The sequence below is a fragment of the Echinops telfairi genome, unplaced genomic scaffold (assembly GCF_000313985.2).
Source record: "Echinops telfairi isolate 266 unplaced genomic scaffold, ASM31398v2 ScPeMD7_7467;HRSCAF=8505_1, whole genome shotgun sequence".
Lineage (NCBI taxonomy): Eukaryota > Metazoa > Chordata > Mammalia > Afrosoricida > Tenrecidae > Echinops > Echinops telfairi.
The window spans coordinates 36692599-36710249 of NW_022111368.1; the positions used below are offsets into that span (position 1 = coordinate 36692599).

The 17651-nt window shown below is 37.5% G+C and overlaps 1 protein-coding gene across 5 annotated transcripts in view; it reads left to right on the forward strand.

The window, feature by feature from the left end:
• CTNNA2 (catenin alpha 2) overlaps positions 1–15692 on the forward strand; it is a 1370089-nt gene extending 1354397 nt beyond the window's left edge. For all 5 annotated transcript variants that reach the window (XM_013007524.3, XM_045283854.1, XM_004713853.3 and 2 more), the window contains one exon: positions 14367–15692. In XM_013007524.3, coding sequence (XP_012862978.1) covers positions 14367–14654 — 288 coding nt within the window. In that variant the 3' untranslated portion in view covers positions 14655–15692. The remainder of the gene's footprint in view (positions 1–14366) is intronic.
• Positions 15693–17651: the final 1959 nt, after the last annotated feature.

Here is a 17651-nt window from a genome sequence, read left to right on the forward strand (position 1 = left end):
ATAGAAATTCACCTCACCACTGCATAGTCACAGCTTATTTATCAACAGCTAAACACACTGTAAGGCATGCTTCAGCCCATCGACCCATAACCACTGGGAGTTCACAGGAGGAAGAATCTCTGGTGGATTTTCGTGGGGAAAGGTAGTATGCTGTGTATCACAGTGAGCTGGAATCCAGTTCTAGTTCTAGCAGATAGGAATGCTCGAAAATCAAGTTCACAAAGAAATGATACTTTTTCTATATTGTAGTTCACTTGTATGTAAAAAATCACTGCAGTATTTTATTCTTTGCACATCTCTTGAGGATTAGTTTTACTTAATAAGACACCAACACTACCAAATGCAGCTCAGTGTGTCACAGATGTTGGTGCAAAGAATGGATGACATAATTTTGAAAGAAAGCTTAGAAATCTATGCATACAAAGAGCAGGACTCAACACAAATAATTTGTGGCTGTTTTCTCAACAAAAGTAAAGAAGAAAAAGCAGTGGGAAGAGGACTATAGATTAAACATGTGGAATAAATGTTGGGCTCCTAACCACAAGGTCAGCCGTTCAAGCCTACCAACTTCTTCCTGAGGGAATATTAATGCTATCTGTTTCCATAAAGATCTGCAGTCTGATAACACTCTGGACAGGCTCACTGTGAGTTGGAAATGACTTGATGGCTGTGGTTTTGAATCCCCTCTCCTACCAATTACCAATAACAACATGTGAGTATTCTTCACGGAAGAAGTGAAGCTGGAAGCCAGAAAGGAGCGGCGTACTGGATTGGGTATTCTACACAGCATCTGTATCTTTGGACAAGCCTGACACCTTCTTATTTTTCTACCCAAGTTACTGAACTGCAATGCCTTTCCAAAAGATACAGAACACTCATACTAGACATTGTTTTAGGTTTGGGGATTTATGGAGAGATAGAAGGGATGTGAGGAAAATAAACAAGGAGAAAATATATACTTGATGATACTTAGTGAATGATAAAATGAAAAGATTGGAAAAGAACAAATTTAGGGGGAAGCATGAAAAATAGCTTCAGTTTGAAAAGACTGGTCAGGGGAGTTTTCATGCATATGCTGATATTTCATTAAACAAGGAAGCGAGGGAGCAAATCCTGCAAATATCTCAGGATAGGGTCTTGGAGGCGGAGGAGTGCTTAAGCACTGACGTGCTGAAGAGGAACCCTTAGCGGTCCAGCGGGTTATATGTTGGGCTGCTGATTGCAAGAGCAGTGCTTGCAACCCACCAGCAGCTCACAGGAAGAAAGTAGGGCTTTCTGTTCCCATAAAGATATACAAATTGGAAACCCACAGGGGCTTTTGACTCTTTTCCTATAGAATCAAAGTTCACTCAATGACCGTGAGTTTGGGGGAAGTCCTGAAGCACCCTGGTAGTGCTGTGAGGTAGGTATGCACCCAGCTGTTAACCACAGGTCAACAGTTCAAAGCCACCACCTGGGCTGTGGAAGAAAAACAGGGTTATCAGATCCAGTAAACATTGACAGCCTCATAAGCATTATAAAGGCTTCCTGTGGATGGGTTTACATGAGTGTTTTGTCTTCATATGGGACCATGAGTGATCTTTCTGAACAGAAGCTAAGAAACCAGGGCGAGAAAAGATCCCCGGCGATGTGAACCAGAGCATACACCCTTGAAGACAAATTAACGGGGGGGAGTCACTGAACAGTGTTGAGAAAAGACATGGCTTCATTTTATTTTATTAAGCATAGGCCAGTGGGAGTCTGTGAAGAGTGCTTAGGGAAGCTACTGTAAGAACTCTGCAAAAAATAAAAAAATTATCATGCTTTGGTCAGAGTGGTGGTAGTCGAGGGAGAAAGAAGAAATGAGATATTGGATATGATTTGAACATGCTGCTAACATGCTAGGTGAGGTAGCAGTTAAGCGTTGGGCTGCAATCCACATGGTCCACATGTGGACCACCATCTAAGCCACCATCAGCCCCACGGGAGAAAGAACATTCCACTCCTGTCATTCACTAAGTTTCCATCTCAGAAATGCACAGGGAGTTGCTATGAGTCAGCATTGATTCGACGGCAGTGAGTTTTGAGAGAGTGCTGAAAGGTTATACTGCATTAATTTAGAGTGAAAATCTAGATGCCACAAAAAATTCTAATTTTTTTTTCTTGGGTAGAAATATTCTTATTGTCAATAATTGAGATGAGGAAGGCTGTGGGAGGCATAGGTTTAGGGGAGATAGTAGAGTTAATCATAGAGCGTTTGCCTATTTTTGAAATAGATGAAGATTCAATAATAAAAGTTCTATCAATGTTTAAAGATCATCTTCTAAATATCAAAGAGCTTTTATTGTGAAGGTAACAATTCTTCCCAGTACCTGAAATTGACTCAAGATAGAAGTTAACTTGAAGAATGAATAAGGGGGTTGACATCCTTAATTAAGGGTAGGGAACCCTACCTTAATCTGTGACAGTGTACACAGTGATCACTTAGAAATGACTTGAATGTGTAATTAAGCTGACTAAGGAGTTCTAGCTCAAAATATGAAAAGTGACCAAGAGGGAAAAGATTTAGATGGTATTATCCTCTATCTACTCAAAAAAAAATTTAAAGTCCACAGAAAAAATGTGTTTAATTATAAAAAGCCATGGATCAATTGTTCAAATTTAAAAGTAATTTAATTAAAATTACGGGTTTAAAACCATGCATAACATTGAAGACCTCTTTTGCGGCCTTGAATAATAATAGCCGTTTCTTCTTGCCTTCATTCTCATTTCTATAATGAAAGAGTTGAAATTTTAAGTTAGCGGTAGTGAATTATCTTATATAGTTAGGTGATGTTTAATAATTTACTTCCGTTTTTTTACATTATATATAATTTTTCATAAGTTGTGTGGAAAATTATGATCTTCATAGAAGACATTATATTGGCATAATACTGTATCTTCATCTATATGAATGTTACACAGATGACCTGTATCAAATGGGAACTTCCTGTGTGCAGGGGGACGAATAGCGGTAGGCCCAATAATGGCCATCAGAAATGGGCTTCCTCTTGCTTGTTTCATGAGTTGTTATTGCTCCTGATCACTCTCATGGGTTAAGTCACATATGTTTTGAGAAGAAGTTGAGATGGTGTTTAAGACCAGTAAAGAGAGAAGAATTCTGAGATCCAGGTGTGTCTGCTCAGGGTGCCAGTAAAGAAGTGGCAGGAAATGTAATGTACATCAGTGTCCTTGCTTTATTCGTTCTGGAAAGGACTTAGAATATGGACAAGTATTCAGTTGTCCCACGGATTCATGTCGCTTTTCTTCTCGGTTCGCCTCTTCTACTTCTTGCTATATCCTGGTTTCTTCAAGCATTAAGCAAGAAAATGTGTTTTTTTTCCCTTTTGACCTTTAATTACCTGTTTTTAAAAACACTTCTTTGCAGTCTACCCTTTGGTAACATATCTGGTCAATCAATATTTACACAGAAGAAGCACAGGCATCTTTATTGATAGTCACATGCTCTCAAGAGTGATTAAGTGAGACTCTCCAGTTCTCCAAAGAATATGGACACTGAACACCGGGAGTTTTAGGGTGGAGTTGGTTGATGAGGTAGGCTTGTCTGAACTGAAGCGAGCAGGTTCAAGAAAGAACTAGAGATGAATGATTATGTATATATATAATCCACCAATCACAAAATGAATTGAAGCTTTAGAAAACACCTCCAAGGAACTCAAGTGGTTTGTGTTTTTCTGGAGAGAAAACTAGGAAATGAGAAGTTTTTCACCATAGATAGGCCCTTCTAGACTAGAAAGAACTGTATATTTTGACGGAGGTAGTTGGGGGTCTTAATTCAGATGTGACAAATATATAAACTATGAATTTGGTAAATTAAAGAGGTCCCCTTTGCAGGCAACATCATTTGTTTTTTTAATAAGAAATATCTCAAAATATTTTGTGGAATTTTAAGTCCTATAGTGGTTGGATGAATATTTTATATTAGTCAGTATTGTAATTCCTTGCAAACTGATATTTTGGTCACCTTCCCGGCCTAGAAAGTCATCCCACTATCTCTAGCAGAAACAAGTTGACACTTGACTCCCAGTCTCCCCATTTCTACCAAGCCCTAAACATTCTTAGATTGTTTTCTTTTGTGGGGGTGGTGGTGGCTATACTTTGGCATAAAACCACCATGTTTACTTGCATTAGATCTCGATCTTTTCTTTCTTCTAAAGAATTTAGTGATTCCAGACAGATAGTTATTTTTAGTGTTTTCCCATATACCCCATAGCTTTCTCATATCTTTATTCTTACTGCATTAAGATGTTAATATTCTGTTGTTAGGAGCAAGCAGAGTAGTGGTAACTTTCAGTAGAATGAGGGTTAAGGGGATGGGAAATGCTTTATAAAGTACTTAAGAGGGAGAGGAGATAAAAAAGAGAAAGTTAATTTAAAAAGGCCTCCTCAGGGATCAAGTTGTGGTTTGAGGGAAGAAGGATGACAGTAATTAACAATGAAAGCTGAAGGCTTATGATATACTAGGTCTTCAGCTATAAGAGTATTATTTCATTTAACACAACAATTCTCAAAAGTTCTATTTTTATTTCCACTTTAAAGATTATGAATCTGAGGCAGACTTTGATTAAAGTAGTTGTCTTACAATCTCATTGTCAGTGACCAGTAGAATCGGGTTTTGAAACCATAGTCCAGCGCATCGGATTTCCCTCACTGTGTGAGAAGAAAGAACAGAGGGGAGGAGGAAGCAACATGGAGTGCAGGAGGAAAAGCCTAAAGAGTAAGGATGTTTTCCCAGGAGAGAAAGTATAGGATCTAAGGAAATGGGGACAGGAAGGGGAGGGTATAGCAAGAAGGAAGAAGATGGGTCCCAAGGAAAGGCAGCAATTACTCCTTAGAAAAGGATCTTGTCGCTTCTTCGTCTCTCTCTCATTTAGGACCCAGTCCACAGCAGATTCCTCCCCGAGCTCTGCCTACATGTCTAGTTAAGAAAGGAGCATGTGCTGAAGAAGAGCTTATTTTCTCTGGCATCTGAATAAATGACATATTATGAAACACCAGTCAGTGCTTGGATGTGAAGAGGAATTATAGTGACGAATAACTATGGCCTGTGTAGAATGTGCCCATTTTGAGGGTACAGTCATCCACCAACTGGCACCCAATTCTGAGCTCCCTGACTCCTCTTGTAACTCACATTCAATTCCAGAGCCTAAGAACAATATCCAATGGTGTTGAATGGCCTTCCATATTTATTCACGGAAGCCAAATAATTCAAAGGCATCTGGTGTTTGCTTCAGAGATCATTGGTGAATCTTTGATCCATTTTGTCACGATTCATTTATCTGGTTCTTGGAAAATAGCTTTTCTTAAGTTTGTGTTCTAGTCAAGATGATACTGCTGACACTGCTTAGGGAGGGAGAATTGTGGATATAAAGGGGAGAAGGTGGTAAGTGTCTAATATTCAGTTTTCCTGCCGGGATACTAAAAAGAATCTCAGGCCTCTGAAGTGCTGTGACAGGCACAAACGTTAGGTAGTGAAGACAGGCTGGTGCTCATGATCAGAGGGGATCTTACAAAGAATTCAACAGTACATGCATGGTTTCTGTACCATAAGGATTGTGTCTCTGTCAAGGAATATCTGCACATCATGGAACTTCTTTACGTATTAAATGCTGTGATGGTTCTATTATATGAAATCAAGTAACCTATGGGAAAATTTTTGGGTTAAGATGTCCTAAAGTACAGAAAACTGGAAGGATGTTAAATAGAATCAGAGGGGAAGAGTAGAAAGAAGAGGTGGTGATTGCCCTAGATAAACAAGGATGCCTGTTTATAATTTTCCAAAAGCCAGCACAGCTCAATACGCCCAGTTCTTTCTGAGATTCCAAGGTTAGCAAGAATGCTTTTTTTTTTAGGTTGAGCAAAAACTATTGGTGAGAAAAAAAATGGCTCGAAGCCATATTTAGAAAATTTGTTGACTGTAATTAAGCCTTCGTGGGAGTCCCTGAGGTTTACTTACTTATAATTGAAAAAATGCAAATGAAGACAGTTAATCACTGGACTGGCCAACTATGAAGCTCTACTACCTACCTGCATGAATTTAAAATGAACACACAAATATGTCCAGTTGAAACAGTTACCTGAGGGCCAACTGGTAAATATCTCAGTGTAGCTGTGGATTTTTTCTTAGCCTGACCCAGATTGCCCTGTTTTCTGCTAACATCTTTGCCAATTTAGTCTTGAGCCGCTTCACCCAGGTTTCTGAGGAGCTGGCCTTCAGCCCAGGGAGAGCTCCAGCTGCCTTCTTGGCATCACCCAAAAAAAGCCTTCAAAAAACAGACCAGACTTCTTGTCCTCCTTTCAATTATGATTGATCTACTACTTAATGTTGTAAAACATTTGCTTTTCCAAATCCTGTAATCAAATAGGAATATTCCTGGGATTAAGAACTCCTCAAGAATTATTCCACAGTTATCAAGGATTGGCACATATTCTACCATTAATACTTGTCTGGCAAATTTTGTTTCTTCAAGCAATAAAGACAATTGGCCGACATTGGTTATATTTACCACTTGCTCATGTATGCAACTAAAGTTGATCCAAGATTTAAATGATCCCAAGAATGTCTTATATTTCTGTTAATGCTTATGTCCTCTAATGATTTCATTAAAAGAAAAAAATTCAGTCCAGTAGATTCTGTCATAAGTAGAGTAGAACTGTAAACTCTCACAAGAGGCACCTTGGAAGGAAAGCCCAGATCTCCTTGGGCAAAAATCAGCCACGGAAAACTTGAGGAGCATAGTAAAATCCGACTTCTCGAACTATAAATTAGCATTCCAAAATATTAATAAGTCATATGCAATTGTTCTACTGGGCTACCCTCTTTCATATTACTCTCTACTTTTCATATTTATATTCCATTTTAGCAAGCAAGGTATTAGTCTAAACTGCTTTTGTTCTATTACTGAATGGCCGTATGAAGATTACCATTATTAGGAAGGGTGAAGGACGGTTGATTACCAAACTACTCTCGAGACAGCCATGGTTACTTCTTATTCTGGTCAGAAAATTCCTAATGATCTTAAGGCTTAGATTATTAAATGTTTATTGATTTTGACCTTGAAAATCGTATGTGGAGAACATTTTTAGTATACTTATTGGATTTGTTGACCAGGGGAAGTAATGAAGAATTAATATTTCGCTCAACCTTGTATTATCTTTCTCTGTAAAAATACCAAATAAGAAATATAAAGGGGGGGAATAAATTAGAAAGAAATTTATATAAATAAAATATATATCAGATAGAGACCACTATTCATGAAACAATCAGAAGATCATTATAAGCAAACATGATTTTTTATTTGTACCTCTAGTAATTTCAGCTATTTCTTGTACAGTGCAGACAATTTAAATTCAGTATTGTAAACACCATAGTTTCTATCTTGTTTACATAATCTGGGTTAAAAACACTAATATCTATCTAATTTTACTAGGTAGAAATTTCATAATTGTCCTGCTCCACAATTCTTAACTATCTACTCACAAACAACATCAAACTTGATCCCTTAAACAAATTTAAATATTATATGTACCATAAAGCTTGTTCACCTACTCTGTCCCTAACTTAAGTTGAACCCTATTCTTGGCACTCCTCTATCAACTTATGCCTTCTTAATGTATTCATCATAAAGCATATTTTAACTTATGTATCTATTGTTCTCCTTTAGTTCAACACTTTGTTCTATTCGCATTGGTGCAACCAACACTTAAGAAAAATTGTTGGTCAAATTAAAATAATCAGTAGCTATTGAAGAAGATGGGTGAGTGCAAGTGTAGGTGGAAGACTGAATGGTCATACTGAGGAGTGAGGGCGTAATTAGGAAAGCTCAGCGTTGGAAGAAAGGTCGTTTCTCTTTCATGCAAGCATGAAATGGAGTCATGTCATTATTTGGATGTCAATTTTTATATCTATAGAACCTGAAGCCTTGCATTAATGAAATAATAGTATGCATTATTAGAATTGATTTGCATTAATAGTATGCAAATAAGGGCAGGGGTTCCAAATTTTTCAATTTATCCTGTTAGTTGCAAGTTATCTCAGGTAATTTTCAAGACATTTTCAGCTTTTTAAAGTTGTATGCAGCATAAAGAGATTAATGGATGCATCATAATACAAGAAAGTTCTCCTAAGACTTCTCTCCATTAAAACACAAATTGAGAACAGTATAGGAAAAGGGAAAAAAATCTATTAGTTGATTGGAATTCTGAAGAAAAGAGAGGGGAAACAGACAGGAAAAAATGTTTTTAATGCTCTATGTAAATGACTGTAAAACAGCTCTCCCACTCCTTTCTGCTTTCTCATGGACTATACTAGAAGAACAAGATGTGCAGAAACATCTGTTGCATTTCTTAAATAGTACTTTGACATTTTCAAAGAATAATGGCATTATTAAAAGAGTCCTAATTAGTGAGGTTAGTGGCAGTAGACCACTAAGGGAATAAAGGAGATAGGGTAGGGAGAATACATCTAACATAGTCTGATGATATCTTTGTACTGAAGATTCATTTGTCTATAATTCAAAGTTTTCAGAAGCTTCAGGGGTCAGTTGGTAATCATGTACTGTGACGCTATGTGACAAGTGTTTCCTGATTTACTTTACCACTTACTTGCAGTGTGATATTGGGCAAAGCTGTATGATCCTTCGAAGTTACAACTAAGCAGAACAGTATTACCTACTTCAGAAGTAGTTGTGAGAGTTGATTGAGAGAAATGAGTATCATGCTCTTAGTCCAACGACTGTCATATAAACATATCCACTAAGTATAAGCTCTTGTTTTTAAAATAGCTGTACGTTATTAGATCAATAGATGGGACCAACTAGTAAGCACTTGAAACTGCCCTCAGGTAACAAGTGTGCTGCTCTGCGTTCAAATGATCACAACCTTGAAAACCCTACAACGGAGCAGTTCATACATGGAGTTAACATGAGTATGAATCAATTCGAACACAACTAAAAGCATTTAGTCTAAATGGGCTAGACAGGCCATGGAAAAGAATTAGATGTTTGTTTTTTCTACTGAAATGGCCATTGTGACACAGGCAGGCTAGAAGGATGACTGATATATGGACCTCTTTTGCTCTCATTAGAAAGATAGGGAGGCCAACCAAGATAAAGACTTAGATCACTGATTAGGAGCTCTAATGGCACAGTGTGTTAAGGGTTGAGCTGCTAAGTGAAAGGTGGGTAGTTCTAATCCACCAGTCTTTCTGGTGCTCACAGTTATTGTGAGTCATGCAGTATTTTGTGGCAGACTTCACTTCACTCAGCATAATGGTTTCCAGTTCCCTCCATGTCATGAGTTGTTAGATGGCTTCATCACTGATTTTTAGGGATATATTGTATTCCATTGTGCATATGTACCAGATGTCTTTGTCCATTCTTCTACTTATGGGCATTTGGGCTGTTTCCAGCATTTTGCTATTGTAAACTCTGCAGTAATGAACATGAGAGGGCATACTTGTTTTCATGTTCTGTGTCTTATTTCTTTGGGTTATATGGCCACCAAAGGTATTGCTGGGTCATATGCTATTTTTATCCCCAATTATTTTATGCATTGCTATATTGCTTTCAACAATGTACATACTTATAAGCCACAGCAGTGTTTAAGAGTACCAATCTCTCTCTACCCATTCCAGAATGTGTGGGCTCTGTGTTTAAGAATTGGCTATCATTGTGAGTGTTAGGTGATATTGTTTTGATCTGCATCTTCTGGATGGATTGTGATCGTGAACGGTTTTTCATGTGTTGATTAGCCATTCTCCTTGTGAATTCCCTATTTGTGTCCTTTGCCCACCATTAAATTGGGTGACTTGTGCTTTTCTTGTTGTGTCATTGCTAAAGACTTTTCCCTCCTAGAGTGCAATTTTTCTGTCACTGTTTGTTAAAGAGAATGTGCCTTTCTCATTAAATGTTTTTTGTCCTTTGTGGAAAATCAGTTGCCTATAGGTAGATGCTTTTATTTCTGGGGTCTTTATCCTGTTCCATTGGTCTACACATCTATCATTGTACCAGTCCTGGGCCATTTTTACTACTGTCTCTATGAAGTAAGTTTTGCGGTCAAGTGGAGTGAGGCCTCCTACTTGGTTGTTCTTTCTGAGAAGTTCTTTGCCTATTCTTGGCCCCTTCCCTTTCCATATGAAGCTGGTAATTTGTTTTTATGTGTCTTTAAAGAATGAAGTTGGATCAGAATTGCATTGATTTTGTTGTTAGCTTTAGGTGGTACTGATATTTTCACAAAATTAGATCTTTCTATCCATGAACACAAAATTTCTTTCATCACTATAGGTCTCTTGATTTTATTACTGCTGTTTTGTGGTTTTATTTCTACAGGTCTTTTGTGTCTTTGGCTAGATTTATTCTTGGGTATTTCACTTTTTGTTTGGCTATTGTAGATGATATTTTCTTGATTTTTTTGGAGGTCTCTTTACTTGGTTATAGGAATTTGGTTGCTTTGTTCATCTTGTATCCTGCTGTCTTACCAAATCTCTTATTTCCAACAGTCTTTTTTGTGAAGTCCGTGGGTTTCTCTCTAAATAAAATGATGTCATCTGCAAATAGAGAGAGTTTCACTCCCCCCACCCCACCCAATTTTATTCCCTTTGTTTCTTTCTACTGTCTAATGATTCTGGCTAAGACTTGCAGCATCATGTTAAATAAGAGTGGTAATAAAGGACACCATTGTCTAGTTCCTGTTTTCAGGGGAAATGTTTTCAATGTCCCCCTTCTGAGTGAGATATTGGCCATTGGATTTCTTTTATGGCTTTTCTTATGTTGAGAAGTTTTGCTTCTATTCCTATTTTATTGATACTTTTCATCAGTAATGAGTGTTGGATATTTTCAAATGCATTTTCTGCATCTATTGTTAAGATCACGTGGCTCTTATTCTTTGTCTTGCTTCTGTGGTAGATTACCTAGGTTTTTTTTTTTCAAATGTTGAGCTATACTTGCATCCCTATTATGAATCTCACTTGATTATGATCAATTTTTGTTTTGTTTTGTTGGGAAAATTTTTTTGACCAAAATTTTGTTGGGAATTTTTGTGTCTATGTTCATGAAGGCTCTTGACCCATAGTTTTCTGTCTTGTGTGGTCTTTGCTTGATATCAGATATGCTGAGTTCATAGAATGAATTTGGAAGTTAGCAGTCCCTTTCTATATAGTGAAATAGATTGTGTAGAATTGGTGACAACTCTTCTCTGAATACTCAGAAATCCCCTATGAAGCCATTGGGTCCTCGGTTTTTTGGTGGAAATTTCCTGGTGACCTTTTCTATTTCTTCTTTTGTTATTGGTCTGTTCAGGTTTTCTATATCCATCTGTGTTAATTTGGGTAGACTGTGTATCTAGGTATTTGAACACTACGGATTTTGATATACCATATATATATATATATGGAGATGCTTATTATCTAGAGTATATGTATTTTTAAAATTTAGCTTTCTGGACATCTCAGCTCTTTCCCATGTCCCTGCTCACAAATTTAATTTATACCTTAGAAGGCATCTTGAATGAAACCTTAGACTATTTTCAGAGTTGTCTCACAATCAATGTATTAGATTTATTCACAGGATTCCTGCATCAGCTTGAGTGAGCAAAGGGGTTCTGAAGAAGAGACAGGCTATCATATTTTTGCTGCAGAATTAGACACCATCTATCTGAAAATGGAATCTGTGGTAAAAAAAAAAATCCCCAAATTACTTATATAATCCTTCTCTTCAGATCCAGCCAATGCTCCCAAGACTCACTCTTTGGGAGACGCTTAATAAAGCAGTAGAAATAACTTATCTTCCTTTATTCTGCTAACGCTAGCGCCCTGAAGCAAACTGTATCACTGTCCCTGTTATAAGGCCGCTTTGCTTTCCTTTACCTAAAGCATACGATAGAAATTACTGACTTCATGAGCATTTTTCATTCTGGAAAGCTGACAGACTTATAGGAACTGTTGATTGGCCAAGAGGTAGTGTTTTGCAGCTTCGGAGGAAACAGAGACAGATAGGTTTCTGATTTTCCAAAGTTTTTTTTTTTCTTTTTTTCTGTGACCTTTGTCCTTCATCATTTGCATTATACCGCCTAGGACAACATCAAAGTTGTGTATAGTGAAAGACTTTATATCAGTGGATGAAATAAATTTTCCAAAGTCTTTGGGTTTCATTAATCTAATTGTTCTCAAAGCTGAGCCGGCATCAGCATCCCTTAGATGAATTGCTACAGTAAATTTCAGGCTCTGAGGTGGTGGGTTTGGGGTTAGGCCCACATTTCATATAGGTTCCTAGGTTACGCTGCTGCAGCTGGCTCAGAAAGTGCGTTTTGAGAACTGCCTCCCTCACTCATGCTTCATTTCTAGCTTGTTAACATGAGTAATCTAAACCTGCTTTTCTGTACGTAGATTTTTCCTTTAGCTAGGCTATATAAACAACATGTTATACACTTTTTTCTTTTGGTTGGAGTTATGTGTATCTTGTGCTGTGAAGTAAAAAAATAAAACCTTTGAAAAGACAATAAATAAATATGCAGTAAAAAGAGACAAGTAAAATAAGCGAGTCATTCATTTTCTTGAGTTACTTCACAAAGCAATCAAGCATATGTGCATTGAATTGTGACTCTAATCTACAAATCACTTTGCCTTTGCTTATTATTTTGGGGTCTATGTAATAATGGCCTTTGGTGTTTTTTTTTAATGGTTAAAATCCAAGGAACGCACACCTAGAAAATATCTTCCCTTGTTTCCCCCCAAATCTGTGCAATAAACGTTTGGTGCTCTTATGATTGTCAAGGCAGTTCATGGTTTTTTTTGCTTGTGTGCTCATCACTCTTCTTTAGCTGTAAGAAAGGAACAGAAGGGCAACCAGAGTATCATGGAGGCCTTAGATGTGGCTGCTAATGTCCCCAAGGGAATATAGTAGGGTTACAAGAAATGACAAGAAGCTCATGTGAATGCAAGTCTCATTACATAGGGAAAGCACAGGATTTAGAGTCCCTCAGCTTGAGCACTCAGAAGGTTGTTTGCGTAGGTCCTATTATTTAGTGTAACTACGGTTCAAAACCCTGTAGGCTACACAAGTCTCCATAACTAGGGGTAACATACTAAAACATATTATTGGATTCCTCGTTGAACCCCAGTGGGAACATTTCCTTAGTTAATGCTGTAAGAAATTTGACTGATTGTCAAAGTATGCTCAAGCTAAAGTCAGATATGAAGTCCAGTTATTCATTCTTTCCTTTCACTGGGTCACAGGTAAAACACTGGTTGAAATGAAATTCTACCTTTCCAGCATGTATGGCCCAGGAAGTTGAATTAGCATATAGTATGCACTATATGGTCCAGTTAGTTAAAACCAAAAAAAGAAGTAACCTAAAAAGTGCCAGAGTTGAAAGCCTGGGGATAGATGGGCCTCTCAGCTGACTCTGCTAAGTTGTGACTTACAGCATTTTTAATGCTACCCCTATCCAGCAGTGTAATGGTATGGTTTGGCTCAGTACTTAATACTTTCTCAATAAGGCTGCTTAAATAGGCATGCATTACTGGATCAGCTATCTCATCATACAAAGGAAATGACAATGATCCCTACTTCATGGAGTTTTTTATGAATATTCAAGGAGAAAATATTTACAAAGTTCTTAGAATTATGGTTGGAATATTGTAAATGTTAAATAGCTTATTAATCACATAGATACAGGGGCCTCATTGAATGCTGTCTGGCCTGCAAAACCCAGGTACAGTACATTCAGGACTTGAAGATTGTTAAATGTATACTCCAAGCTCTTTAGCCACCTATCAGAAACCATATCACCCATGGGTATGTTCCTCTCCATAACTGCCTGCGTGGTCACCAATCCTAAACTCAGGTGGCAAAATAGTCTGTAAATATCTTTGTCCATTGGCAGGGCCGTACAATTGAGGTGTAGCCCTGATAATGTTTTATTCTTCCGTGTTGCCAAATAGGTGTCAAGTATGAGTAATTGTCACCATTACTAATCTTAAGTGTAATATATTTTGAGACTTGCCACTTTGGAAAATGGTTATTACCTTGGGATTTTTACATGTTAAATATGTGGATTTTTCTCTAGAGTTTCAGCTTTTAGAAAAATATGCCTCACAGAATATGCTTTTTCATTTGATTATTTTTATTTTACTTTGGTATTAGAATAGGAGTATAGAGGTGATTGTGCTGTGGCCTGTTTGCCTTATCCTGCGGGAACACATGCTCCTTTTCAGCAATGCTGTATACTTGCTCAAGCAAAGAAATGTTTTAGCTGTGAAACTGCACTACCATCTTGTACATATTGGGCCTAGACTAACCCATATGTATCTCATATTTTCCTTCCTGTAGCTGGACAGCGCCACATCACTTATTCAAGCAGCTAAAAACCTGATGAATGCTGTAGTTCTCACGGTGAAAGCATCCTACGTGGCTTCGACCAAATACCAGAAGGTCTATGGGACCGCAGCTGTCAACTCACCTGTTGTGTCTTGGAAGATGAAGGCTCCCGAAAAAAAGCCCCTTGTGAAGAGAGAAAAACCTGAAGAATTCCAGACCCGTGTTAGACGAGGTTCTCAAAAGAAACACATTTCTCCTGTACAGGCTTTAAGTGAATTCAAAGCAATGGATTCCTTCTAGGAATGATAGGCTTTAACCTGGAAGCATTTTCTTTCTTTTTCCCTTTCATTTTCTTTATAATTCAAATTTTGTATGTATACCTGCCGACTCGTATGCCTCAGGCATGGGGAAATTAAGGGACCAGTGTCTGTCTGCATGTAAGATGAGATGTGATCAATATTACAGATCCATCTGTAGCCCAGGAGGGACCAGGGGATTTCTGTCCTGAGGTGACACAGAACTGTCCTTTGCAATATTCTCATATAATTGGGCAAAGAGTTCGCATCAGAATGTTTACGGGAGTGGGTGGGGATAGGGGGAAATAAACTTAACTCTACAAAAGCAAATTCTAATGCATGCAAGAATCATTAGGTTGGCAGGTATATTAATAAGTGAAAAATGCAGAAGTGTAATGGTAGAACATAAAGTTTGTATTGCTTCTGTTTCAGTGCAAAAATGTACTAGCCAATATGCTTAATTGTGTGCCCACAAATTGAACAACTTAACTTTGAAGCCACTTCCATGTATTCAGGGGACTTTTAACAAACGGGAAACTAACCAGTCCAGCCTACAACGAACGCTTCTTGAATCGCTCTCACTTCTAGTAGTGCCATCACTCGTGCTCATGTCATTGATTTTCTCTCATTTTCTGAAACAAACAGTTCTTCTCAACAATTAAAATGGTCTCAATGGCACTGGAAACCCAGTATGCTTTCCTTTTATATTGTTTTCATTTGGGCTATGATTTTGTTAGAAATAGGAGGTCCAATGGTGGAATGTAGAATGATGGAAACTGATACTATGTGAAGGTTTAGAGGCAAATACTAGGTGTAGCTTGGAGTGTTGGTGTCTAATAGACCATTGTATCCACTAACTCGAAATAAATGCACTTAATCTTAACCTTGGAAGAATGTTTTCTTTGTCTAAATATACACTGACTTAATGGATTAGAATATCTACCTGAGAATTGATTTAATCTTTTGAAAATTTGTTTGGTTGTAGAGTTTGGGGTAAAATAAATGATGCCCAAAGAATTTTCTTGGTCATCTTTGGAGTTGATATTTGTTTCTGTTATATTTTGTGCTCTGTGTTTCTATTTGTTTCCATTCCTTATCCAACGAATCTAAAATAAGAAAGTAGACATATTTAGACTTTGCTGATCCATAATCAGCCCAGAGCTAAACTTCAGAAATGTAATGTGATTTCAGAGTAAATCTACATCCAAAACAATTTTTCTGTAGATCGGTCCATTAATTTCAAATGATTTATATGTTTCAAAATATTATTTTTATCTAGATTGGAAAGACAATGTCCTGCTCCCATTATAAAGGAGGAATAGCCTGAAGTCTGTTTGCTAAGGTTTGAAGAGTAGAAAAATATTCTGTGAATACTTACCACAGACTACAAATATTCACCTGCATGTTATAAAGTCTTACCACTAGAGCAAGTTCTAAAATTACCAAATCATGGCATATCTCCATAAGATTATTGATAAAAATGTGTTATTTTACAAGGTGATAATGCAATGGGGGTTACAAGCACCTGCTTATAATAGCTGAGGTCCAAGGTACCAAAGAGATAAAGCAGGGGAGGTGTGGATTGAAAGAAAACATATCCCAGTGTTCATGTAGAAGGGATTCTGCTCAAACTACTAAAACATGTTGCAAAGCCACCACTGGGTATGGCAAATGCCATCCAGAGTCAGAATGCTCCATGAGTGAAGGAGTCACTATTTCAAAAAGGTAAAAGGGTTTACATTGATTTTTCAACATTGATCATTGACTTACTGATCAACCCGAGCTTTTTATTTGTGGAACTCTTAAGAACAGCCACTGCCACTTATTTAACCACCATTGAAGGACTGTCTTCTTGGAGCCAGGTGTTTATGTGAGTACCACTCAAATAATTTCCTGGTTCCCTTCCCTGCTAGCACTGGAACCTGGCATGACTGTAGGCAGTATGGTATTTTGATCCAGTACCCCGAGGAGCAAAGATTTCCTATTTTTCAGTGGATTCCCAATTTCAAGAAAACCGTAAATTCTCCCCAACCTGCCCACCCACCCCACCAAAATTGAAAATACTTTGCAGAGAAATTCAATCACCCCACAGAGCTACATCGTCCTTTTTGACCTATCCCCAAAGATAATTTAGACATCGCTGAGATCATTCAGCTCCTCTGAGCTACAGAATCCCAGAGAAGAGAGACTGCGGGGTAAAAGGCCATAAATGAAAGTACCATCCACAGAGTGATCATTCCTTGGGAAAAAAGCAAAACTATACTACTCACAAATCCCCAAAACAGATATAATTAATATAGTTAACTCCCTAGTTTTACACATTATTATTTAATGTATTGAAAAATGTTAATGTTCTTCAGATGAGCCCCAAATCTTTAAATATTCAAAAGCTTCTTTGAAAATCCTGAAAAACTGCCAGCAAGCATTGAAAGAACATACAGAGAATGCCCTTGGCTCTACCCTATATACGTTATATGTTTTAATATTTGCAAACTCATAAATAGTATTTGTGTGTTTTCTAGAAATCAGTTCTTCATTTTACTTATAGCATCAGTGTTTATTGGATGAGCATCATCACTATCGTTCCTGTCACTGCTATTGAGCTCAAGAAGGAAAATACCGACTCATAAAAGCTATGGTAAGCACAGGGTGTCCTGGTGTCACAGTGGCTCAAGGTCTTGGCTGCTAACCAAAAGGGTGGTGTCTTGAACATCACAGCGACTATGCAGGAGAAAGATCTGACAGTCTGCTTCTGTAAGGATTAGCAGGCTTGGAAATGTTTAGGGGTAGTTCTACTCTGTCCTTTCAGGGTCACTGTGAGTCAGAATCAACTACATGTCAATGTGCTTTCTGGTTTTTTTTTTTCTCTTAATGTTGAAAGCAGTACAGGAATTATATATGTGTGTATATATGTATATATATCATATACTTTTACTATGCAATATATATATATCCTTGAGAAGCATAGTCAATTCAGGAATATGTTATAAACTAAAAAGGC